Raw genomic sequence first — 24,987 nt, 5'->3', positions numbered from 1 at the left:
ATCCACATGAAGGAGGAGATCATGTTGTCCCCAGACAAGGCCCAAATCCCTGTCATTCACATGAAGGAAATGCAAGGGGCGGAGGTCATGGTGCCTTGTGAGAATTTGTCGGTGAGTGGGTAACCCGCCTCTACCGTTCGTTCTATTAGCCAAAGTGTAATCACTGGAGAATAAACTGGAAGAGCTCCGTTCGAGACTATCCTATCAACGGGACATTTAACGGTAATATCTTAAGTTTCATGATTGAACGACGTCATAGATAATAACAGCTGGTTTTCCATCGGCAGGACAGACTAGCTACATCCAGGGGTGGGGGGTGTGTCTGTCAGTAACAGCTGGTGCGCAATGTCTAATATTAAGGTCATCTCGAGGCATTTGTGTTAATTATGGATCCCCATAACTCTTCCTGGGGTCCAGAAAAATTAAGGCAGTTTATACAATTTTAAAAACTTTACATTTCCCAGATTTCACAACACACTGTGTGCCCTCAGGCCCCTACTCCACCATTACTACATATCTACAGTACTGTGTGTGTAGTGTCTGTAGTGCGTATGTTATTGTGTGTGTGTAGTGTGTATGTTATTGTGTGTGTGTGTAGTGCGTATGTTATTGTGTGTGTGTGTAGTGTGTATGTTATTGTGTGTGTGTGTAGTGCGTATGTTATTGTGTGTGTGTGTGTAGTGTGTATGTTATTGTGTGTGTGTGTGTAGTGTGTATGTTATTGTGTGCGTGTGTAGTGTGTATGTTATTGTGTGCGTGTGTAGTGTGTATGTTATTGTGTGTGTGTATGTTATTGTGTGTGTGTGTAGTGTGTATGTTATTGTGTGCGTGTGTAGTGTGTATGTTATTGTGTGCGTGTGTAGTGCGTATGTTATTGTGTGTGTGTAGTGCGTATGTTATTGTGTGTGTAGTGTGTATGTTATTGTGTGTGTAGTGTGTATGTTATTGTGTGTAGTGTGTATGTTATTGTGTGCGTGTGTAGTGTGTATGTTATTGTGTGTGTGTATGTTATTGTGTGTGTGTGTAGTGTGTATGTTATTGTGTGTAGTGTGTGTGTATGTTATTGTGTGTGTGTGTAGTGTGTATGTTATTGTGTGTAGTGTGTATGTTATTGTGTGCGTGTGTAGTGTGTATGTTATTGTGTGTGTGTAGTGTGTATGTTATTGTGTGTGTAGTGTGTATGTTATTGTGTGTGTAGTGTGTATGTTATTGTGTGTGTATGTTATTGTGTGTGTAGTGTGTATGTTATTGTGTGTGTGTATGTTATTGTGTGTGTGTGTAGTGTGTATGTTATTGTGTGTAGTGTGTATGTTATTGTGTGCGTGTGTAGTGCGTATGTTATTGTGTGTGTGTGTGTAGTGCGTATGTTATTGTGTGTGTGTGTGTAGTGCGTATGTTATTGTGTGTGTGTAGTGTGTATGTTATTGTGTGTGTGTGTGTAGTGTGTATGTTATTGTGTGTGTGTGTGTAGTGTGTTTGTGTAGTGTGTATGTTATTGTGTGTGTGTGTGTAGTGTGTATGTTATGTGTGTGTGTGTGTAGTGTGTGTGTGTGTAGTGTGTATGTTATTGTGTGTGTGTGTGTAGTGCGTATGTTATTGTGTGTGTGTGTGTGTAGTGTGTATGTGTATTGTGTGTAGTGTGTATGTTATTGTGTGTGTGTGTAGTGTGTATGTTATTGTGTGTGTGTGTGTAGTGTGTATGTTATTGTGTGTGTGTGTAGTGTGTATGTTATTGTGTGTGTGTGTAGTGCGTATGTTATTGTGTGTGTGTAGTGCGTATGTTATTGTGTGTGTGTGTGTGTGTGTGTGTGTGTGTGTAGTGTGTATGTTATTGTGTGTGTGTAGTGTGTATGTTATTGTGTGTGTGTGTGTAGTGTGTATGTTATTGTGTGTGTGTGTAGTGTGTATGTTATTGTGTGTGTGTGTAGTGTGTATGTTATTGTGTGTGTGTGTGTAGTGTGTATGTTATTGTGTAGTGTGTATGTTATTGTGTGTGTGTGTAGTGTGTGTGTGTGTAGTGTGTATGTTAGTGTGTAGTGTGTGTGTGTAGTGTGTATGTTATTGTGTGTGTGTGTGTATGTTATTGTGTATGTTATTGTGTGTGTGTGTATGTTATTGTGTGTGTGTGTATGTTATTGTGTGTGTGTGTAGTGTGTATGTTATTGTGTGTGTGTGTAGTGTGTATGTTATTGTGTGTGTGTGTAGTGTGTATGTTATTGTGTGTGTGTGTATGTTATTGTGTGTGTGTGTAGTGTGTATGTTATTGTGTGTATGTGTAGTGTGTATGTTATTGTGTGCGTGTCTCTCTGCCCATGTTTGTGTTGCTTCAGTCCTTCGCTCTTCCATAAGGTGTGTATTTTATAGTAGTAGTCATGGCTCTGTGTAGTACTGTGGAATAGAGTTACATGTAGTCATGGCTCTATGTAGTACTGTGAAATAGAGTTCCATGTAGTCATGTCTCTGTGTAGTACTGTGGAATAGAGTTACATGTAGTCATGGCTCTGTGTAGTACTGTGGAATAGAGTTACATGTAGTCATGGCTCTATGTAGTACTGTGGAACAGAGTTCCATGTAGTCATGGCTCTATGTAGTACTGTGGAATAGAGTTCCATGTAGTCATGGCTCTATGTAGTACTGTGGAATAGAGTTCCATGTAGTCATGGCTCTATGTAGTACTGTGGAATAGAGTTCCATGTAGTCATGGCTCTATGTAGTACTGTGGAATAGAGTTCCATGTAGTCATGGCTCTATGTAGTACTGTGGAATAGAGTTCCATGTAGTCATGGCTCTATGTAGTACTGTGGAATAGAGTTCCATGTAGTCATGGCTCTATGTAGTACTGTGGAATAGAGTTCCATGTAGTCATGGCTCTATGTAGTACTGTGGAATAGAGTTCCATGTAGTCATGGCTCTATGTAGTACTGTGGAACAGAGTTCCATGTAGTACTGTGGAATAGAGTTCCATGTAGTCATGGCTCTATGTAGTACTGTGGAATAGAGTTCCATGTAGTCATGGCTCTATGTAGTACTGTGGAATAGAGTTCCATGTAGTCACGGCTCTATGTGGTACTGTGGAATAGAGTTCCATGTAGTCACGGCTCTATGTAGTACTGTGGAATAGAGTTCCATGTAGTCACGGCTCTATGTAGTACTGTGGAATAGAGTTCCATGTAGTCACGGCTCTATGTAGTACTGTGGAATAGAGTTCCATGTAGTCACGTCTCTATGTAGTACTGTGGAATAGAGTTCCATGTGGTCACGGCTCTATGTAGTACTGTGGAATAGAGTTCCATGTGGTCATGGCTCTATGTAGTACTGTGGCATAGAGTTCCATGTAGTCATGGCTCTATGTAGTACTGTGGAATAGAGTTCCATGTAGTCATGGCTCTATGTAGTACTGTGGAATAGAGTTCCATGTAGTCATGGCTCTATGTAGTACTGTGGAATAGAGTTCCATGTAGTCATGGCTCTATGTAGAACTGTGGAATAGAGTTCCATGTAGTCATAGCTCTATGTAGTACTGTGGAATATAGTTCCATGTAGACATGGCTCTATGTAGTACTGTGGAACAGAGTTCCATGTAGTCATGGCTCTATGTAGTACTGTGGAACAGAGTTCCATGTAGTCATGGCTCTATGTAGTACTGTGGAACAGAGTTCCATGTGGTCATGGCTCTATGTAGTACTGTGGAACAGAGTTCCATGTAGTCACGGCTCTATGTAGTACTGTGGAACAGAGTTCCATGTAGTACTGTGGAATAGAGTTCCATGTAGTCACGGCTCTATGTAGTACTGTGGAATAGAGTTCCATGTAGTCACGGCTCTATGTAGTACTGTGGAACAGAGTTCCATGTAGTACTGTGGAATAGAGTTCCATGTAGTCACGGCTCTATGTAGTACTGTGGAATAGAGTTCCATGTAGTCATGTCTCTATGTAGTACTGTGGAACAGAGTTCCATGTGGTCACGGCTCTATGTAGTACTGTGGAATAGAGTTCCATGTGGTCACGGCTCTATGTAGTACTGTGGAACAGAGTTCCATGTGGTCACGGCTCTATGTAGTACTGTGGAACAGAGTTCCATGTAGTCACGGCTCTATGTAGTACTGTGGAATAGAGTTCCATGTAGTCACGGCTCTATGTAGTACTGTGGAATAGAGTTCCATGTGGTCATGGCTCTATGTAGTACTGTGGAATAGAGTTCCATGTAGTCATGTCTCTATGTAGTACTGTGGAATAGAGTTCCATGTGATCACGGCTCTATGTAGTACTGTGGAATAGAGTTCCATGTGGTCACTGGCTCTATGTAGTACTGTGGAATAGAGTTCCATGTGGTCACTGGCTCTATGTAGTACTGTGGAATAGAGTTCCATGTAGTCATGGCTCTATGTAGTACTGTGGAATAGAGTTCCATGTAGTCATGTCTCTATGTAGTACTGTGGAATAGAGTTCCATGTGGTCACTGGCTCTATGTAGTACTGTGGAATAGAGTTCCAATAGAGATTGACATGCATATCATTAATGTTAGAGAGTCTGGGAACAACATTATCTCCTCCTTTTCTCACACATTGACCCGGTACAGGTACCCCCTGTATATAGCCTCCACATTGACCCGGTACAGGTATCCCCTGTATATAGCCTCCACATTGACCCGGTACAGGTATCCCCTGTATATAGCCTCCACATTGACCCGGTACAGGTACCCCCTGTATATAGCCACTTTATTGCTACCTTTTTCAATAATTTTTTACTATTTTCTTAACTCTTGAACGTGGCAGCTCGGAGCGGCGTGTAGCTGTGCAGTTTGAGCAGCGTGGTGGGAGCAGCGTGGTGGGAGCAGCGTGGTGGGAGCAGAGTGGTGGGAGCAGAGTGGTGGGAGCAGAGTGGTGGGAGCAGAGTGGTGGGAGCAGAGTGGTGGGAGCAGCGTGGTGGGAGGAGCAGCGTGGTGGGAGCAGAGTGGTGGGAGCAGCGTGGTGGGAGCAGCGTGGTGGGAGCAGAGTGGTGGGAGCAGAGTGGTGGGAGCAGAGTGGTGGGAGCAGAGTGGTGGGAGCAGCGTGGTGGGAGCAGAGTGGTGGGAGCAGAGTGGTGGGAGCAGAGTGGTGGGAGCAGAGTGGTGGGAGCAGCGTGGTGGGAGCAGCGTGGTGGGAGCAGCGTGGTGGGAGCAGCGTGGTGGGAGCAGAGTGGTGGGAGCAGCGTGGTGGGAGCAGTGTGGTGGGAGCAGTGTGGTGGGAGCAGCGTGGTGGGAGCAGCGTGGTGGGAGCAGCGTGGTGGGAGCAGCGTGGTGGGAGCAGCGTGGTGGGAGCAGCGTGGTGGGAGCAGAGTGGTGGGAGCAGTGTGGTGGGAGCAGCGTGGTGGGAGCAGTGTGGTGGGAGCAGCGTGGTGGGAGCAGCGTGGTGGGAGCAGCGTGGTGGGAGCAGAGTGGTGGGAGCAGAGTGGTGGGAGCAGCGTGGTGGGAGCAGCGTGGTGGGAGCAGCGTGGTGGGAGCAGCGTGGTGGGAGCAGCGTGGTGGGAGCAGAGTGGTGGGAGCAGCGTGGTGGGAGCAGCGTGGTGGGAGCAGAGTGGTGGGAGCAGCGTGGTGGGAGGAGAGTGGTGGGAGCAGCGTGGTGGGAGCAGCGTGGTGAGAGCAGCGTGGTGGGAGCAGAGTGGTGGGAGCAGAGTGGTGGGAGCAGAGTGGTGGGAGGAGAGTGGTGGGAGCAGAGTGGTGGGAGCAGAGTGGTGGAAGCAGAGTGGTGGGAGCAGCGTGGTGAGAGCAGCGTGGTGGGAGCAGAGTGGTGGGAGCAGAGTGGTGGGAGCAGAGTGGTGGGAGCAGAGTGGTGGGAGCAGAGTGGTGGGAGCAGTGTGGTGGGAGCAGCGTGGTGGGAGCAGTGTGGTGGGAGCAGTGTGGTGGGAGGAGCAGCGTGGTGGGAGGAGCAGTGTGGGAGCAGTGTGGTGGGAGCAGTGTGGTGGGAGCAGAGTGGTGGGAGCAGAGTGGTGGGAGCAGAGTGGTGGGAGCAGAGTGGTGGGAGCAGCGTGGTGGGAGCAGCAGTGGTGGGAGCAGCAGTGGTGGGAGCAGAGTGGTGGGAGCAGAGTGGTGGGAGCAGAGTGGTGGGAGCAGAGTGGTGGGAGCAGCGTGGTGGGAGCAGCGTGGTGGGAGCAGCGTGGTGGGAGCAGCGTGGTGGGAGCAGCGTGGTGGGAGCAGAGTGGTGGGAGCAGAGTGGTGGGAGCAGTGTGGTGGGAGCAGTGTGGTGGGAGGAGCAGCGTGGTGGGAGGAGCAGTGTGGGAGCAGAGTGGTGGGAGCAGAGTGGTGGGAGCAGAGTGGTGGGAGCAGAGTGGTGGGAGCAGCGTGGTGGGAGCAGCGTGGTGGGAGCAGCGTGGTGGGAGCAGCGTGGTGGGAGCAGAGTGGTGGGAGCAGAGTGGTGGGAGCAGAGTGGTGGGAGCAGAGTGGTGGGAGCAGCGTGGTGGGAGCAGCAGTGGTGGGAGCAGCGTGGTGGGAGCAGAGTGGTGGGAGCAGAGTGGTGGGAGCAGAGTGGTGGGAGCAGTGTGGTGGGAGCAGTGTGGTGGGAGCAGTGTGGTGGGAGCAGCGTGGAGTTTGTCGCTGTAGCAGTTTGAGTTGTGCATTCGGAAAATATTGCAATGCCTTGACTTTAAGCGGCAATCTAATTAGCATAATATAAAATTCCCCATAAATTCCCCATAAAAATCTGTCAGTTTAAGCTAGAGATCTGTTTTATTTCCTGACTGGCCGCCCCCAGGTGGTGAGGGTAGGCAACAACATCTCCTCCCCGCTGATCCTCAACACGGGGGCCCCACAAGGGTGCGTTCTGAGCCCTCTCCTGTACTCCCTGTTCACCCACGACTGCGTGGCCACGCACGCCTCCAACTCAATCATCAAGTTTGCGGACGACACAACAGTGGTAGGCTTGATTACCAACAACGACGAGACGGCCTACAGGGAGGAGGTGAGGGCCCTCGGAGTGTGGTGTCAGGAAAATAACCTCACACTCAACGTCAACAAAACTAAGGAGATGATTGTGGACTTCAGGAAACAGCAGAGGGAACACCCCCCTATCCACATCGATGGAACAGTAGTGGAGAGGGTAGCTAGTTTTAAGTTCCTCGGCATACACATCACAGACAAACTGAATTGGTCCACCCACACAGACAGCATCGTGAAGAAGGCGCAGCAGCGCCTATTCAACCTCAGGAGGCTGAAGAAATTCGGCTTGTCACCAAAAGCACTCACAAACTTCTACAGATGCACAATCGAGAGCATCCTGGCGGGCTGTATCACCGCCTGGTACGGCAACTGCTCCGCCCTCAACCGTAAGGCTCTCCAGAGGGTAGTGAGGACTGCACAACGCATCACCGGGGGCAAACTACCTGCCCTCCAGGACACCTACACCACCCGTTGTTACAGGAAGGCCATAAAGATCATCAAGGACATCAACCACCCGAACCACTGCCTGTTCACCCCGCTATCATCCAGAAGGCGAGGTCAGTACAGGTGCATCAAAGCTGGGACCGAGAGACTGAAAAACAGCTTCTATCTCAAGGCCATCAGACTGTTAAACAGCCACCACTAACAGTGAGTGGCTGCTGCCAACACACTGTCATTGACACTGACCCAACTCCAGCCATTTTAATAATGGGAATTGATGGGAATTATGTAAATATATCACTAGCCACTTTAAACAATGCTACCTTATATAATGTTACTTACCCTACATTATTCATCTCATATGCATATGTATATACTGTACTCTACATCATCGACTGCATCCTTATGTAATACATGTATCACTAGCCACTTTAACTATGCCACTTTGTTTACTTGTCTACACACTCATCTCATATGTATATACTGTACTCGATACCATCTACTGTATGCTGCTCTGTACCATCACTCATTCATATATCCTTATGTACATATTCCTTATCCCCTTACACTGTGTATAAGACAGTAGTTTTGGAAATGTTAGTTAGATTACTTGTTGGTTATCACTGCATTGTCGGAACTAGAAGCACAAGCATTTCGCTACACTCGCATTTAACATCTGCTAACCATGTGTATGTGACAAATAAAATTTGATTTGATTTGAATCCACCAAATCTGAAGGATTTGTTGCCGTAGAAATGTACCTGGCTAAAAGCTGTGCAACTTTCGTGGTACTTGTTATCCAGAGTCGAACTCTGGGTTGACCAAAGTTACCTTGCTATCTCCTCAAACCACGTACGTAGTAGAGGGTTCTGGAGAAATCGACTGAGTGGGAGACCCATCAGGATTATGCTCTGGCCATGATACATGTTAATATTATTATTCTAGAACCTGTTGGAGAAGTCAGCGGATAGGGAGACCCGTCAGGAGTATGCCCTGGCCATGATCCAGTGTAAGGTTCTGAAGCAGCTGGAGAATCTGGACCAGCAGAAGTATGACGATGAGGACATCACTGAAGACATCAAGTTCCTGCTGGAGAGTCTGGGAGAGAGCGTTCAGGACCTCAGGTAGGTTACTTCTGACCCCTAACCCTAACTTCTCCATGTCCGAACCTAGAGTCTGGGAGAGAGTGTCCAGGACCTGACAGGTAACGTTACTGCTAACCTCAGCTACACTAGCAGGCATTACTGTGCTGTTACTTGAACCTGGAGAAACTATGCGCTACGCTAGCAGGCATTACTGTGCTTTCACTTGAACCTGGAGAAACTAGGTGCTACGCTAGCAGGCATTACTGTGCTGTTACTTGAACCTTGAGAAACTAGGCACTACGCTAGCAGGCATTACTGTGCTGTTACTTGAACCTGGAGAAACTAGGCGCTACGCTAGCAGGCATTACTGTGCTATTACTTGAACCTGGAGAAACTAGGCGCTACGCTAGCAGGCGCTACGCTAGCAGGCATTACTGTGCTGTTACTTGAACCTGGAGAAACTAGGCGCTACGCTAGCAGGCATTACTGTGCTGTTACTTGAACCTGGAGAAACTAGGCGCTACGCTAGCAGGCATTACTGTGCTGTTACTTGAACCTGGAGAAACTAGGCGCTACGCTAGCAGAACTGTACAGATCTCTTAAACCACACTGGAACTGGACCCGTCCTGGAATACCCCTCAAATTGAACTCTCCAACAGGTCAACATCTCTCTATATTAAGGACTGTCGGGACTGAGGCTTGTTCTTCAACAAAGTTTATCTGCTAGTTTGTTTGTTGCTTGTTATTTAAGCTGGTTTTCTCTCACTCTCTATCACTCACACACAGTTCGTTTGATGAGTACAGCTCGGAGCTGAAGTCTGGTCGCCTGGAGTGGAGCCCAGTCCACAAATCAGAGAAGTTCTGGCGTGAGAACGCTGTTCGCCTCAACGAGAAGAACTACGAACTCCTCAAGTAAGCAAAGAACACTGCCTAGTGTGGATGTTAGGTAAGACACGGAGCACTACCTAGTGTGGATGTTAGGTAAGACACAGAGCACTGCCTAGTGTGGATGTTAGGTAAGACACAGAGCACTGCCTAGTGTGGATGTTAGGTAAGACACAGAGCACTACCTAGTGTGGATGTTAGGTAAGACACAGAGCACTACCTAGTGTGGATGTTAGGTAAGACACGGAGCACTGCCTAGTGTGGATGTTAGGTAAGACACGGAGCACTGCCTAGTGTGGATGTTAGGTAAGACACAGAGCACTACCTAGTGTGGATGTTAGGTAAGACACAGAGCACTACCTAGTGTGGATGTTAGGTAAGACACGGAGCACTGCCTAGTGTGGATGTTAGGTAAGACACAGAGCACTACCTAGTGTGGATGTTAGGTAAGACACAGAGCACTACCTAGTGTGGATGTTAGGTAAGACACGGAGCACTACCTAGTGTGGATGTTAGGTAAGACACAGAGCACTACCTAGTGTGGATGTTAGGTAAGACACAGAGCACTGCCTAGTGTGGATGTTAGGTAAGACACAGAGCACTACCTAGTGTGGATGTTAGGTAAGACACGGAGCACTACCTAGTGTGGATGTTAGGTAAGACACAGAGCACTACCTAGTGTGGATGTTAGGTAAGACACAGAGCACTGCCTAGTGTGGATGTTAGGTAAGACACAGAGCACTACCTAGTGTGGATGTTAAGTAAGACACAGAGCACTACCTAGTGTGGATGTTAGGTAAGACACAGAGCACTACCTAGTGTGGATGTTAGGTAAGACACAGAGCACTACCTAGTGTGGATGTTAGGTAAGACACAGAGCACTGCCTAGAGTGGATGTTAGGTAAGACACAGAGCACTACCTAGTGTGGATGTTAGGTAAGACACAGAGCACTACCTAGTGTGGATGTTAGGTAAGACACAGAGCACTACCTAGTGTGGATGTTAGGTAAGACACGGAGCACTACCTAGTGTGGATGTTCAGTAATGAGGTTGCATCCCAAATGGCACCCTAAGTGTAAATAAAATAACATAAGAATACAATCACTTATTAAAGGCCTGGCTAAAAAGGTTGGTGTTTAAATGTTATTTAAATAACCTCAATGGAGTCTGCATCTTTTACCTGACAGGGCAAGCTGTTCCGTTTGTTTTGTAATTGAGGGGCTTTACTAGAGAATGCTGTTTTGTAATTGAGGGGCTTTACTAGAGAATGCTGTTTTGTAATTGAGGGGCTTTACTAGAGAATGCTGTTTTGTAATTGAGGGGCTTTACTAGAGAATGCTGTTTTGTAATTGAGGGGCTTTACTAGAGAATGCTCCACACCCGTCTTGGTTTTGCATCTAGGTACTGTAGACAGACCAGCTCCTTAGCTGAGAGTGTCAGTGATTCTAATATTTTTGAAAGAAATGGTAGTTTATAAAGGTATCTGATGTTAGTGTGATGACGTTTCTAAAGTTCGGGTTAGTTAGGGTGATGAGGTATCTGATGTCAGGGTGTGTTATGTGTTCTCCCTCCTCAGGATCCTTACTCGGCTGCTGGAGGTATCTGATGTCAGGGTGTGTTATGTGTTCTCCCTCCTCAGGATCCTTACTCGGCTGCTGGAGGTATCTGATGTCAGGGTGTGTTATGTGTTCTCCCTCCTCAGGATCCTTACTCGGCTGCTGGAGGTATCTGATGTCAGGGTGTGTTATGTGTTCTCCCTCCTCAGGATCCTTACTCGGCTGCTGGAGGTATCTGATGTCAGGGTGTGTTATGTGTTCTCCCTCCTCAGGATCCTTACTCGGCTGCTGGAGGTATCTGATGTCAGGGTGTGTTATGTGTTCTCCCTCCTCAGGATCCTTACTCGGCTGCTGGAGGTATCTGATGTCAGGGTGTGTTATGTGTTCTCCCTCCTCAGGATCCTTACTCGGCTGTTGGAGGTATCTGATGACCCTCAGGTTATTGCTGTAGCTGCTCATGATGTTGGAGAATATGTCAGACACTACCCTCGGGGAAAACGGTAAGGACACACAGTATACACTGAGTGAACAATACATTATGAACACCTGCTCTTTCCATGACATAGACTGAACAGGTGACATCTATAATCCCTTATTGATGTCACCTGTTAAATCCACTTCAATCAGTGTAGATGAAGGGGAGGAGACCAGTTAAAGGATGATTTTTAAACCTTGAGACATGGATTGTGTCTGTGTGCCATTCAGAGGGGTAATGGACAAGACAACATATTGAAAGGCCTTAGAACGGGGTATGGTAGTAGCTGCCTTAGAACGGGGTATGGTTGTAGCTGCCTTAGAACGGGGTATGGTTGTAGCTGCCTTAGAACGGGGTATGGTAGTAGCTGCCTTAGAACGGGGTATGGTTGTAGCTGCCTTAGAACGGGGTATGGTTGTAGCTGCCTTAGAACAGGGTATGGTAGTAGCTGCCTTAGAACGGGGTATGGTTGTAGCTGCCTTAGAACGGGGTATGGTTGTAGCTGCCTTAGAACATGGTATGGTAGTAGCTGCCTTAGAACGGGGTATGGTAGTAGCTGCCTTAGAACATGGTATGGTTGTAGCTGCCTTAGAACAGGTTATGGTAGTAGCTGCCTTAGAACGGGGTATGGTTGTAGCTGCCTTAGAACATGGTATGGTAGTAGCTGCCTTAGAACGGGGTATGGTTGTAGCTGCCTTAGAACGGGGTATGGTAGTAGATGCCTTAGAACGGGGTATGGTTGTAGCTGCCTTAGAACGGGGTATGGTTGTAGCTGCCTTAGAAGCTGCCTTAGGGGTATGGTTGTAGCTGCCTTAGAACGGGGGGTATGGTAGTAGCTGCCTTAGAACGGGGTATGGTTGTAGCTGCCTTAGAACGGGGTATGGTTGTAGCTGCCTTAGAACGGGGTATGGTAGTAGCTGCCTTAGAACGGGGTATGGTTGTAGCTGCCTTAGAACGGGGTATGGTTGTAGCTGCCTTAGAACGGGGTATGGTAGTAGCTACCTTAGAACGGGGTATGGTAGTAGCTGCCTTAGAACGGGGTATGGTTGTAGCTGCTTTAGAACGGGGTATGGTTGTAGCTGCCTTAGAACGGGGTATGGTTGTAGCTGCCTTAGAACGGGGTATGGTTGTAGCTGCCTTAGAACGGGGTATGGTTGTAGCTGCCTTAGAACGGGGTATGGTAGTAGCTGCCTTAGAACGGGGTATGGTAGTAGCTGCCTTAGAACGGGGTATGGTTGTAGCTGCCTTAGAACGGGGTATGGTTGTAGCTGCCTTAGAACGGGGTATGGTTGTAGCTGCCTTAGAATGGGGGTATGGTTGTAGCTGCCTTAGAACGGGGTATGGTTGTAGCTGCCTTAGAACGGGGTATGGTTGTAGCTGCCTTAGAACGGGGTATGGTGTAGCTGCCTTAGAACGGGGTATGGTTGTAGCTGCCTTAGAACGGGGTATGGTTGTAGCTGCCTTAGAACGGGGTATGGTTGTAGCTGCCTTAGAACGGGTATGGTAGTAGCTGCCTTAGAACGGGTATGGGTATGGTTGTAGCTGCCTTAGAACGGGGTATGGTTGGGGTATGGTTGTAGCTGCCTTAGAACGGGGTATGGTTGTAGCTGCCTTAGATGGTTGTAGCTGCCTTAGGGGTATGGTTGTAGCTGCCTTAGAACGGGGGTATGGGGGTATGGTTGTAGCTGCCTTAGAACGGGGTATGGTTGTAGCTGCCTTAGAACGGGGTATGGTTGTAGCTGCCTTAGAACGGGGTATGGTTGTAGCTGCCTTAGAACGGGGTATGGTACGGGGTAGCTGCCTTAGAACGGGGTATGGTAGTAGCTGCCTCAGAACGGGGTATGGTAGTAGCTGCCTTAGAACGGGGTATGGGTAGCTGCCTTAGAACGGGGTAGTAGCTGCCTTAGAAGCTGCCTTAGAACGGGTATGGTAGTAGCTGCCTTAGAACGGGGTATGGTTGTAGCTGCCTTAGAACGGGGTATGGTTGTAGCTGGCCTTAGAACGGGGTATGGTTGTAGCTGCCTTAGAACGGGTATGGTTGTAGCTGCCTTAACGGGGTATGGTTGTAGCTGCCTTAGAACGGGGTATGGTTGTAGCTGCCTTAGAACGGGGTATGGTTGTAGCTGCCTTAGAACGGGGTATGGTTGTAGCTGCCTTAGAACGGGGTATGGTTGTAGCTGCCTTAGAACGGGGTATGGTTGTAGCTGCCTTAGAACGGGGTATGGTTGTAGCTGCCTTAGAACGGGGTATGGTTGTAGCTGCCTTAGAACGGGGTATGGTTGTAGCTGCCTTAGAACGGGGTATGGTTGTAGCTGCCTTAGAACGGGGTATGGTTGTAGCTGCCTTAGAACGGGGTATGGTTGTAGCTGCCTTAGAACGGGGTATGGTTGTAGCTGCCTTAGAACGGGGTATGGTTGTAGCTGCCTTAGAACGGGGTATGGTTGTAGCTGCCTTAGAACGGGGTATGGTAGTAGCTGCCTAGAACGGGGTAGTAGCTGCCTTAGAACGGGGTATGGTAGTAGCTGCCTTAGAACGGGTATGGTAGTAGCTGCCTTAGAACGGGGTATGGTAGTAGTAGGTAGTAGCCTTAGAACGGGGTATGGTAGTAGCTGCCTTAGAACGGGGTATGGTAGTAGCTGCCTTAGAACGGGGTATGGTTGTAGCTGCCTTAGAACGGGGTATGGTTGTAGCTGCCTTAGAACGGGGTATGGTTGTAGCTGCCTTAGAACGGGGTATGGTTGTAGCTGCCTTAGAACGGGGTATGGTTGTAGCTGCCTTAGGGGTATGGTTGTAGCTGCCTTAGAACGGGGTAGCTGCCTTGGTATGGTTGTAGCTGCCTTAGAACGGGGTATGGTTGTAGCTGCCTTAGAACGGGGTATGGTGTAGCTGCCTTAGAACGGGGTATGGTTGTAGCTGCCTTAGAACGGGGTATGGTTGTAGCTGCCTTAGAACGGGTATGGTAGTATAGAACGGGTATTGTAGCTGCCTTAGAACGGGGGTATGGTTGTAGCTGCCTTAGAACGGGGGGGTATGGTTAGTAGCTGCCTTAGAACGGGGTATGGTTGTAGCTGCCTTAGAACGGGGTATGGTTGTAGCTGCCTTAGAACGGGGTATGGTTGTAGCTGCCTTAGAACGGGGTATGGTTGTAGCTGCCTTAGAACGGGGTATGGTTGTAGCTGCCTTAGAACGGGTATGGTAGTATAGAACGGGTATGGTTGTAGCTGCCTTAGAACGGGGATGGTTGTACTTAGGGGTATGGTTGTAGCTGCCTTAGAACGGGGTATGGTTGTAGCTGCCTTAGAACGGGGTATGGTTGTAGCTGCCTTAGAACGGGGTATGGTTGTAGCTGCCTTAGAACGGGGTATGGTTGTAGCTGCCTTAGAACGGGGTATGGTTGTAGCTGCCTTAGAACGGGGTATGGTTGTAGAACTGCCTTAGAACGGGGTATGGTTGTAGCTGCCTTAGAACGGGGTATGGTTGTAGCTGCCTTAGAACGGGTATGGTTGTAGCTGCCTTAGAACGGGGTATGGTTGTAGCTGCCTTAGAACGGGGTATGGTTGGGTATGGTTGTAGCTGCCTTAGAACGGGGTATGGTTGTAGCTGCCTTAGAACGGGGTATGGTTGTAGCTGCCTTAGAACGGGGTATGGTTGTAGCTGCCTTAGAACGGGGTATGGTAGTAGCTGCCTTAGAACGGGGTATGGTTGTAGCTGCCTTAGAACGGGGTATGGTTGTAGCTGCCTTAGAACGGGGTATGGTTGTAGCTGCCTTAGAACGGGGTATGGTTGTAGCTGCCTTAGAACGGGGTATGGTTGTAGCTGCCTTAGAACGGGGTATGGTAGTAGCTGCCTTATGGTTGTACGGGGTATGGTAGTAGCTGCCTTAGAACGGGGTATGGTAGTAGCTGCCTTAGAACGGGGTATGGTAGTAGATGCCTTAGAACGGGGTATGGTTGTAGCTGCCTTAGAACGGGGTATGGTTGTAGCTGCCTTAGAACGGGGTATGGTTGTAGCTGCCTTAGAACGGGGTATGGTAGTAGCTGCCTTAGAACGGGGTATGGTAGTAGATGCCTTAGAACGGGGTATGGTAGTAGATGCCTTAGAACGGGGTATGGTAGTAGCTGCCTTAGAACGGGGTATGGTTGTAGCTGCCTTAGAACGGGGTATGGTAGTAGCTGCCAGGCGCACCGGTTTGTGTCAAGAACTGCAACGCTGCTGTTTTTTTTACACTCAACAGTTTCCTGCATATATCAATAAATGGTCCATCATCCGAAGGACATCCAGCCAACTTGACACAACTGTGGGAATGTTTTGTCCACTCGGTGTTTATATAACCCGTGTTTATCTCTGTGTCAGGGTGATAGAGCAGCTTGGAGGTAAACAGCTGGTGATGAACCACATGCACCATGACGATCAGCTGGTCCGCTACAACGCCCTGCTGGCCGTGCAGAAACTCATGGTCCACAACTGGTACGTACTACTACTATACTACTAGCTACTAGTTTAAACTCATGGTCCACAACCGGTACGTACTACTACTACTAGGTACTAGTTTAAACTCATGGTCCCCAACTGGTACGTACTTCTACTACTACTACTAGCTACTAGTTTAAACTCATGGTCCACAACCGGTACGTACTACTACTACTAGCTACTAGTTTAAACTCATGGTCCCCAACCGGTACGTACTACTACTACTAGGTACTAGTTTAAACTCATGGTCCACAACTGGTACGTACTATACTACTAGGTACTAGTTTAAACTCATGGTCCCCAACTGGTACGTACTACTACTACTAGGTACTAGTTTAAACTCATGGTCCCCAACCGGTACGTACTACTACTAGGTACTAGTTTAAACTCATGGTCCCCAACCGGTACGTACTACTACTACTACTACTAGGTACTAGTTTAAACTCATGGTCCACAACTGGTACGTACTACAACTACTACTAGCTACTAGTTTAAACTCATGGTCCACAACTGGTATGTACTACTACTACTAGGTACTAGTTTAAACTCATGGTCCCCAACTGGTACGTACTACTACTACTACTACGTACTAGTTTAAACTCATGGTCCACAACTGGTACGTACTACAACTATATTACTGCTAGGTACTAGTTTAAACTCATGGTCCCCAACTGGTACGTACGACTAGGTACTAGTTTAAACTCATGGTCCCCAACTGGTACGTACGACTAGGTACTAGTTTAAACTCATGGTCCCCAACTGGTACGTACTACTACTACTAGGTACTAGTTTAAACTCATGGTCCCCAACTGGTACGTACTACTAGGTACTAGTTTAAACTCATGGTCCCCAACTGGTACGTACTACTACTACTAGGTACTAGTTTAAACTCATGGTCCCCAACTGGTACGTACTACTACTACTACTACTAGGTACTAGTTTAAACTCATGGTCCCCAACTGGTACGTACTACTACTACTAGGTACTAGTTTAAACTCATGGTCCCCAACTGGTACGTACTACTACTACTAGGTACTAGTTTAAACTCATGGTCCCCAACTGGTACGTACTACTACTACTAGGTACTAGTTTAAACTCATGGTCCCCAACTGGTACGTAATACTACTAGGTACTAGTTTAAACTCATGGTCCCCAACTGGTACGTACTACTACTAGGTACTAGTTTAAACTCATGGTCCCCAACTGGTACGTACTACTACTACTACTACTACTAGGTACTAGTTTAAACTCATGGTCCCCAACTGGTACGTACTACTACTACTAGGTACTAGTTTAAACTCATGGTCCCCAACTGGTACGTACTACTACTACTAGGTACTAGTTTAAACTCATGGTCCCCAACTGGTACGTACTACTACTACTAGGTACTAGTTTAAACTCATGGTCCCCAACTGGTACGTAATACTACTAGGTACTAGTTTAAACTCATGGTCCCCAACTGGTACGTACTACTACTACTAGGTACTAGTTTAAACTCATGGTCCCCAACTGGTACGTACTACTACTACTACTACTACTAGGTACTAGTTTAAACTCATGGTCCCCAACTGGTACGTACTACTACTAGGTACTAGTTTAAACTCATGGTCCCCAACTGGTACGTACTACTACTACTACTAGGTACTAGTTTAAACTCATGGTCCCCAACTGGTACGTACTACTACTAGGTACTAGTTTAAACTCATGGTCCCCAACTGGTACGTACTACTACTACTAGGTACTAGTTTAAACTCATGGTCCCCAACTGGTACGTACTACTACTACTAGGTACTAGTTTAAACTCATGGTCCCCAACTGGTACGTACTTCTACTACTACTACTAGGTACTAGTTTAAACTCATGGTCCACAACTGGTACGTACTACTACTACTAGGTACTAGTTTAAACTCATGGTCCACAACTGGTATGTACTACTACTACTAGGTACTAGTTTAAACTCATGGTCCCCAACTGGTACGTACTACTACTACTACTACGTACTAGTTTAAACTCATGGTCCCCAACTGGTACGTACTACTACTACTACTACTAGGTACTAGTTTAAACTCATGGTCCCCAACTGGTACGTACTACTACTACTAGGTACTAGTTTAAACTCATGGTCCACAACTGGTACGTATGGTCTTCAACTGTTTGTTATTCTACTTTATTTAACTAGGCACGTCAGATAAGAACAAATTCTTATTTACAATGACTGCCTACCCAGGCCGACGCTGGGCCAATTGTGCGCCGACCTATAGGACTCCCAATCACGGCCGGGTGTGATACAGCCTGGATTCGAACCAGTTACTGTAGTGACGCCTCTTGCACTGAGATGCAGTACCGTAGACCCCTGTTCCACCTGGGAGCTAATACTATAAAGTCTTAGTCAATAACTGGTACATACTATATTAATACTATACATTTATAGTCAACTGGCAGCTTCATTAAATAGTACCCGCAAAACACCAGTCAACGTCAACAGTGAAGAGGTGACTCCGGGATGCTGGCCTTCTAGGCAGAGTTGCAATGAAAAAGCCATATCTCAGACTGGCCAATAAAAAGAAAAGATTAAGATGAGCAAAAGAACAGACACTGGACACTTTTCTTTGCAACCCTGCCTAGAAGGCCAGCATCCCGGAGTCGCCTCTTCACTGTTGACGTTGACACTGGACAGAGGAACTCTGCCTAGAAGGCCAGCATCCCGGGGACCGCCTCTTCACTGTTGACGTTGAGACTGGACAGAGGAACTCTGCCTAGAAGGCCAGCATCCTGGAGTCGCCTCTTCACTGTTGACGTTGAGACTGGACAGAGGAACTCGCCTCTTCACAGATTTTCAGAAATTGTACCAAATTCAGAAACAATAAAAAAGATTACTTATTTACATAAGTATTCAGACCCTTTGCTATGAGACTAGAAATTGAGCTCAGGTGTATCCTGTTTCCATTGATCACCCTTGAGATGTTTCTACAACATTTTTGGTGTCCAGCTGTGGTAAATTCAATTGATTAGACAAGATTTGGAAAGGCACACACCTGTCTATATAAGGTCACACAGTTGACCGTGCATGTCAGAGCAAAAACCAAGCCATGAGGTTCCGAGACAGGATTGTGTCGAGGCACAGATCTGGGGAAGGGTACCAAAACAAAAAACATTTCTGCAGCATTGAAGGTCCCCAAGAACAGTGGCCTCCATTTTTAAATGGAAGAAGTTTGGAACCACCAAGACTCTTCCTAGAGCTGGCCACCCGGCCAAACTGAGCAGTCGAGGGAGAAGGACCTTGGTCAGGGAGTTAACCAAGAACCAAATGGTCATTCTGACAGAGCTCCAGCGTTCCTCTGTGGAGATGGGAGAACCTTCAAGAAGGACAACCATCTCTGCAGTACTCCACCAATCAGTCCTTTATAGAAGAGTGGCCAGACGGAAGCCACTCCTCAGTAAAAGGCACATGGCAGCCCGCTTGGAGTTTGCCAAAAGCCACCTAAAGACTCTCAGACCATAAGAAACAAGATTCTCTGGTCTGATGAAACCAAGATTGAACTCTGGCCTGAATGCCAAGCGTCACATCTGGAGGAAACCTGGTACCATCCCTACGGTGAAGCATGGTGGTGGCAGCATCATGCTGTGGGGATGTTATTCAGCGGCAGGGACTGGGAGACTAGTCAGGATCGAGGGAAAGATAAACGGAGCAAAGTACAGAGAGATCCTTGATGAAATCTGCTCAGGACCTCAGACTGGGGGGGTAGGTTCACCTTCCAACAGGACAACGACCCTAAGCAAAAAGCCAAGATAGGAGTGGCTTCGGGACAAGTCTCTGAATGTCCTTGAGTGGCCCAGCCAGAGCCCAGCATTGAACCCGGTCTAACGTCTCTGGAGAGACATTAAAATAGCTGTGCAGCGACACTCCCTATCCAACCTGACAAAGCTTGAGAGGATCTGCAGAGAAGAATGGGAGAAACTCTCCAAATACAGGTGTGCCAAGCTTGTAGCATCATACCCAAGAAGACTTGAAGGTATAATGGCTGCCAAAGGTTGTTCAACAAAGTACTGAGTAAAGGGTCTGAACTTATGTAAACGTAATATTTCAGTTTTTTAAATTTTATATATAAATTAGCAAAAATGTTTAAAACATTTTTTTTAAGTGTTTTGTCATTATGGGGTATTGTGTGTAGATTGAGGGGGGAAAACTATAATACATTTTTTAATATGGCTGTAACCGAACAAAATGTGGAAAAAGTGAAGGGGTCTGAACTTTTCCGAAGGCAATGTAGTTTAGTAGAAACCCTCCCTCTCCCCTGTTTCAGGGTGGGCCTGTTGAGTGCCGAAAACAAGGGGTTAAATACACTACATGACCAACAGTATGTGGACACCTGCTCGTCGAACATCTCATTCCAAAATCAAAAGCATTAACATAGAGTTGGTCCCCCCCTTTGACGATATAACAGCCTCCACTCTTCTGGGAAGTCTTTCCACTAGATGTTGGAACATTACTGCTGGGACTTGCTTCCATTCAGCCACAAGCATTAGTGTAGTCAGGCACTGATGTTGGGTGATTAGGCCTGGCTCGCAGTCGGTGTTCCAATTAATTCCAAAACTGTTTGATGGGGTTGAGGCCAAGGATGGTAGATTCTGGATTATTGATGATATACTCCTCCTCTCCTCTACAGGGAGTATCTGGGGAAGCAGCTCCAGTCGTCTGACCAGCAGCAGCAACCGGCTGTGGCCACCAGGAGCTGATCTCCTAACTCCTGACCCCTGCATGGAACCCACTCTGTGTCTGGGTTTGCATACATGTACTGGGGTATACATGCATACCAGTGTATGTGTGGCTGAGTGTGTGTATCTATGTACATCATCCAATGAAATTACCTGGATCAACTGTCCAGTTTATGTCAGGAGTTGATGTGTAAAAGGTGTCTTTTCCTACCTGTCAATTCTCCTCCACTCTGGCTGTATGTTGTTTTCCTGGTCATGCTACAGTATATTATGGCATGTGTCCTCACACCTATGTGATGTAAAGGTGATTTAAATAGCACTTTGTGTTGTGATCAATTTGAAATGGTTGAAGTTATTTGTGTCGTGTTGTAAAACGTTGTGAGTATGCATTCCAATAAAACTAATCTAGAGGGTCTGTTGGGCTGTGTTTCTTTGCAGGTTCTTGACTGCTGTCATCTCTCATAACTGTAAGGTAAAGTCCCTCAGGTAGTTTAAGATGCATTTTGAAAAACATGTCAGATTGAGAGACCGACCACAAGTCCAGCATTGGACCCTGGATCTTCTGTTGCCTCTCACAGGAGAAGAGTTGTTGGAATAGAAAACTAAGACCTCCGCTGTGTTTGTGCACCAGGGATACAGCTGTAGAGTTGTAATATTTATGTATTTGTTCCCCGCTCCACACAGACATAAACACACCAGTACAGTTGATTCAGCTGCGGGATCGGGGCACCACCAGTACACAGCTTGCTCAGGAATGGCAGCAAGCAGGTGTGAGTGCATCTGCACGCACCGTGAGGCGAAGACTTTTGGAGGATGGCCTGGTGTCAAGAAGGGCAGCAAAGAAGCCACTTCTCTTGGAAAAACATCAGGGACAGACTGATATTCTGCAAAAGGTACAGGGATTGGACTGCTGAGGACTGGGGTAAAGTCATTTTCTCTGATGAATCCCCTTTCCGATTGTTTGGGGCATCCTGAAAAAAGCTTGTCCGGAGAAGACATGGTGAGCGCTACCATCAGTCCTGTGTCATGCCAACAGTAAAGCATCCTGAGACCATTCATGTGTGGGGTTGCTTCTCAGCCAAGGGAGTGGGCTCACTCACAATTTTGCCTAAGAACACAGCCATGAATAAAGAATGGTACCAACACATCCTCCGAGAGCAACTTCTCCCAACCATCCAGGAACAGTTTGGTGATGAACAATGCCTTTTCAGCATGATGGAGCACCTTGCCATAAGGCAAAAGTGCTAACTAAGTGGCTCGGGGAACAAAACATCGATATTTTGGGTCCATGGCCAGGAAACTCCCCAGACCTTAATCCCATTGAGAACTTGTGGTCAATCCTCAAGAGGAGGGTGGACAAACAACAGAAGTTAATTGACAGCATGCCAGGGCAGATTGCAGAGGTCTTGAAAAAGAAGGGTCAACACTGCAAATATTGACTCTTTGCATCATGAAAGCCTTTGACACTTGTGAAAATGCTTGTAATTATACTTCAGTATTCCATAGTAACATCTGACAAAAATATCTAAAGACACTGAGGCAGCAAACTTTGAACTTTGAAATATTTGTGTCATTCTCAAAAGTGTTGGCCATGACTGTATATAGCCTCGTTCTGGTTATTTGGTCTATATTTTCATAACTCTTTCTTGAATGGCACTGGTAAGTGCTTGTAATAAGCATTTCACGGTGAGGATATGAATTAAATATTCTGGAGACTTTTGTATGACAAATAAACGTAACATTTAGTTTCACCAAGAAAACATAAATGGCTCAGATTGACAGATTCTGTACAGGGACATTCTACAATAAAACAATTCAAATTGAATGAAAGAGATTCTGGTGAATATACTCAGTTGTAGATACATTAATCTTTGAAAAATTACAAATGGTAATAGGCCTACATTAATATGAATAATGGAATGCCCTTTAAACAGGAAATGACATGTATATCTGCGTTTAACCCGACTGTAAAATGACTGTGTTTGAAGCTGAGAGTCCTTCAGTGTGACATTAGAACAGAGCTGCAGCTGTCCCATGCAGCCATGAGCTGAGCAGCAGCTGTTGTCCTGGGTTAGAGCTGCCTGACTGACTGCTACTGAGGGCTATCTCTACCCTTCCCCCCCACTCCCACACACACACACACAAGTATCAAAGATATCAGAAAGTTTCTAGTATTGTTTCCTATTACCGACAAGCACCTCTGGAAATAAGATTGGTGATCACACACCACAGAACTGCTGCCCCTTAAAGCTACACAGAGCTAACAATCTCCTGGCTCAGGGTGGAGGAGAGATTGACTGCATCACTACTTGTCTTTGTGAGAGGTATTGACATGATGAAAGCACTGAGCTGTCTGTTTTAAACTACTAACACACAGCTCAGACACCCATATATACCCCACAAGACATGCCACCAGAGGTCTGTTTAAACTACTAACACACAGCTCAGACACCCATATATACCCCACAAGACATGCCACCAGAGGTCTGTTTAAACTACTAACACACAGCTCAGACACCCATACATACCCCACAAGACATGTCACCAGAGGTCTGTTTAAACTACTAACACACAGCTCAGACACCCATCCATACCCCACAAGACATGCCACCAGAGGTCTGTTTAAACTACTAGCACACAGCTCAGACACCCATATATACCCCACAAGACGTGCCACCAGAGGTCTGTTTAAACTACTAACACACAGCTCAGACACCCATACATACCCCACAAGACACGCCACCAGAGGTCTGTTTAAACTACTAACACACAGCTCAGACACCCATATATACCCCACAAGACATGTCACCAGAGGTCTGTTTAAACTACTAACACACAGCTCAGACACCCATACATACCCCACAAGACATGTCACCAGAGGTCTGTTTAAACTACTAACACACAGCTCAGACACCCATATATACCCCACAAGACATGCCACCAGAGGTCTGTTTAAACTACTAACACACAGCTCAGACACCCATATATACCCCACAAGACATGCCACCAGAGGTCTGTTTAAACTACTAACACACAGCTCAGACACCCATATATACCCCACAAGACATGTCACCAGAGGTCTGTTTAAACTACTAACACACAGCTCAGACACCCATACATACCCCACAAGACATGCCACCAGAGGTCTGTTTAAACTACTAACACACAGCTCAGACACCCATATATACCCCACAAGACATGTCACCAGAGGTCTGTTTAAACTACTAACACACAGCTCAGACACCCATACATACCCCACAAGACATGTCACCAGAGGTCTGTTTAAACTACTAACACACAGCTCAGACACCCATACATACCCCACAAGACATGTCACCAGAGGTCTGTTTAAACTACTAACACACAGCTCAGACACCCATATATACCCCACAAGACATGTCACCAGAGGTCTGTTTAAACTACTAACACACAGCTCAGACACCCATATATACCCCACAAGACATGCCACTGTTCTTTTACATATAGATTTGTGTGTATTGTTGTGAATTGTTAGATATTACTGTACTGTTGGAGCGAGGAACACAATCATTTTCTATACACAGTCCCCAAGTCCAGAACAGACAATGGGAGGCACACAGTACTACATAGAGCCATGACTACATGGAACTCTATTCCACAGTACTACATAGAGCCATGACTACATGGAACTCTATTCCACAGTACTACATAGAGCCATGACTACATGGAACTCTATTCCACAGTACTACATAGAGCCATGACTACATGGAACTCTATTCCACAGTACTACATAGAGCCATGACTACATGGAACTCTATTTCACAGTACTACATAGAGCCATGACTACATGGAACTCTATTCCACAGTACTACATAGAGCCATGACTACATGGAACTCTATTCCACAGTACTACATAGAGCCATGACTACAAGGAACTCTATTCCACAGTACTACATAGAGCCATGACTACATGGATCTCGATTCCACAGTACTACATAGAGCCATGACTACATGGAACTCTATTCCACAGTACTACATAGAGCCATGACTACATGGAACTCTATTCCACAGTACTACATAGAGACATGACTACATGGAACTCTATTCCACAGTACTACATAGAGCCATGACTACATGGAACTCTATACTCTATTCCACAGTACTACATAGAGCCATGACTACATGGAACTCTATTCCACAGTACTACATAGAGCCATGACTACATGGAACTCTATTCCACAGTACTACATAGAGCCATGACTACATGGAACTCTATTCCACAGTACTACATAGAGCCATGACTACATGGAACTCTATTCCACAGTACTACATAGAGCCATGACTACATGGAACTCTATTCCACAGTACTACATAGAGCCATGACTACAAGGAACTCTATTCCACAGTACTAGATAGAGCCATGACTACATGGAACTCTATTCCACAGTACTAGATAGAGCCATGACT

At 46.7% G+C, this 24,987-nt stretch overlaps 1 protein-coding gene across 2 annotated transcripts in view; it reads left to right on the top strand.

Moving 5' to 3' along the window:
• The window catches only part of LOC118395161 (V-type proton ATPase subunit H-like), a 76,746-nt gene extending 55,790 nt beyond the window's left edge, over positions 1-20,956 (top strand). The window contains exons 10-14 of one of the 2 annotated variants that reach the window (XM_052462701.1): positions 8,300-8,478; positions 9,226-9,351; positions 11,279-11,380; positions 15,709-15,822; positions 20,493-20,956. In XM_052462701.1, coding sequence (XP_052318661.1) covers positions 8,300-8,478; positions 9,226-9,351; positions 11,279-11,380; positions 15,709-15,822; positions 20,493-20,562 — 591 coding nt within the window. In that variant the 3' untranslated portion in view covers positions 20,563-20,956. Of the gene's footprint in view, positions 1-8,299; positions 8,479-9,225; positions 9,388-11,278; positions 11,381-15,708; positions 15,823-20,492 lie in introns of those variants that run through there. The other variant, XM_052462700.1, reaches the window with a different exon arrangement.
• The last annotated feature ends 4,031 nt before the right edge of the window (positions 20,957-24,987 follow it).

The sequence above is a fragment of the Oncorhynchus keta genome, chromosome 15, assembly GCF_023373465.1.
Source record: "Oncorhynchus keta strain PuntledgeMale-10-30-2019 chromosome 15, Oket_V2, whole genome shotgun sequence".
NCBI classification, from domain to species: Eukaryota; Metazoa; Chordata; class Actinopteri; order Salmoniformes; family Salmonidae; genus Oncorhynchus; species Oncorhynchus keta.
The sequence above is the reverse complement of the archived record's forward strand: the minus strand, read 5'-3'. Positions and strand labels throughout refer to the sequence as shown.